Source organism: Trypanosoma theileri (assembly GCF_002087225.1).
Source record: "Trypanosoma theileri isolate Edinburgh chromosome Unknown TM35_Tth_9_V1, whole genome shotgun sequence".
In the NCBI taxonomy this organism is placed as follows: Eukaryota; Euglenozoa; class Kinetoplastea; order Trypanosomatida; family Trypanosomatidae; genus Trypanosoma; species Trypanosoma theileri.
In genome coordinates this window covers 395,499-397,537 of record NW_021639851.1, presented here as the reverse complement: position 1 = coordinate 397,537, position 2,039 = coordinate 395,499, and the positions used below count along the sequence as shown (strand labels likewise).

Below are 2,039 nucleotides of genomic sequence, written 5' to 3'. Positions count from 1 at the left end.
ATATATATATATATATATATATATATATAATAAGAAAACTCCATCAACTCAGATTTTTTTTTTCTTCTTTTTCTTTTTTCATCTGCCATGAGCCCGCTTCCTCTTGGGTGTTCCATCATTTGGTAAACGATTTCCAAAGGACGGGTCATAGAAGCGATTATCCATATACTTAAGCATTCCCCAATTGGTTGCCAATTGCTGAAGCTCACTGTATTCACGTTTATCCCCCAATAAAGTGGAGTTCCGTGCCATCTCTTGTCCACGTTGCCGCCAAACGCCTTCCACTCGAACCACATATTCTGAAACACGACAAAATACCATTTCTGCCAATAGTGCCCGACATGTATGCTCCGCAAGCACATGCCAATGATAATGATCAAATAACTCTCCTCCTTCTCCTCTTCCTTCACTGCCTCGCAAAGGGGAGGCCACACTATCAGGCTCCAAAGCCCAACGTAACTGTCCCATCACACCACGACAGAAAACACCTTTTAAATGATATGAATAATCACCTGTAGCACTATCAGGAACAACATTATTTTCTTGTTTTTCTTCAAAAGGAATTGATATATTTTTTTTTACCATTCCTGATGATGTTTCTTGTGTTTGATCTACTGGCATAAGCATCTTAAAATTACACAGATCAAATACAGTCTCACTATTATATGTAGATGCTATCATTTGCGTTAATGCAGAAATTTCCTTGGCATCTGCATATGGAAACATATTAACAAGATTTGGAAAAAGTTCCTTAAATGTCACAAGAGAACCATGAAAAGAAGCACCTCCACTTATTGAAGCTCGATCTGTACGTACTATTCCATTTTCAATAAGATGTTGAAGACATGTATACAATTCTAATCGTCTCCCATAGTGTTCAGCTCGATCATAGTATTTCATTAAGTTGCTTAGATTATCATCTCCAGTAGTTGGTCCACCAACATAATCAAAATAAGGTTCACCACCCACAAAATCACCAAGAGTTTCTTGACTCTTGCATGGTAAACTAGTGCAGCCTCGTTTAAGAAGTGTGCACTCCTCCACTTCCCACCAAAGCGTTGACGGTGTCCACTGCCGACCGTACTGCACAAGAGCATTGTAGAACATCTCAAGGCAAATGTGATCACGTTTCCCGCGGTGCTCATTCCAACTATTGAGGGGTTCACGACAGAGACTACACCAGTTCTCAGTCTCATTCCATACCCATGTATAGCCTGAGTTGTTGTTGTTGTTATTATTATTACTACTAATAATACCACCGCTACTGCTGAGGTTTAAGTTTGTTGAAGTGCCATCGGATGTGGCAATACTAAGACGATAACGTCTTTGATTTTGAACACATTCCAAACAAGATGAATACGGGGATGTTGAGAGAGTCAATGGCGCCTTGAAATGGCGAAAAAGGCCACTGGTGTTTCTCTTGTACGTCATCATCATATATGAGGACTACACTACACTCTCTCTCTTGGTGATTGAAGATGGAAAAAAGGAACAAAATCCACCCCACCCTCCCCACACTCCTTTTTCCCTTGTGGAAAGATAAAATAAAAATAAAAAAAACAAATAAAAGGAAGAAGGAAAAAAAAAAAAAAATTGCATAGGAGAATTTCCACTCACCAGAACGATTAGACGAAGAAGAGAATGATGAAGAAGCAACAAGTCATTAAAAAAAAAAAAAAAAAAAAGAATGTTTACAGGATACTATGGAATTAGATATAATGATATGGGGAATTATTATTTATTTATTTTTTTTTTTTTTTTTATCTTTCCAGAAAGGGTTTTTCTTTTTTTTTTCACTGTATTCAGGGTATTTATTATTATTACTAATAATAATAATATTATCAATATCTACTTCTGGCATGCAAGTCCGCCCATAAGGGTAACGTATAAACGACTCAAAGACTCTAAAAGAAAAAAAAAAAAAAAAAAGAAAAAAGAATCAAACAAAGAGAAATCAGATGTAGCAAACAATAAAACTAAAAAAAAGAAAAAAAAAGGAGCAAAGGTAAGAAATAAGAAAAAAAAAAAAAAAAAAAAAA

General features: G+C 36.0%; 1 protein-coding gene across 1 annotated transcript; it reads right to left on the bottom strand.

Annotated features, from left to right (window-relative positions):
- Window positions 1-78: 78 nt before the first annotated feature.
- TM35_000092560 (uncharacterized protein) lies at window positions 79-1,434 on the bottom strand (the record flags this gene model as incomplete). The annotated part of the gene is made up of 1 exon (XM_029024495.1): window positions 79-1,434. One exon carries the CDS (start codon window positions 1,432-1,434, stop codon window positions 79-81), a length of 1,356 nt encoding a protein of 451 aa, XP_028884272.1.
- Window positions 1,435-2,039: the final 605 nt, after the last annotated feature.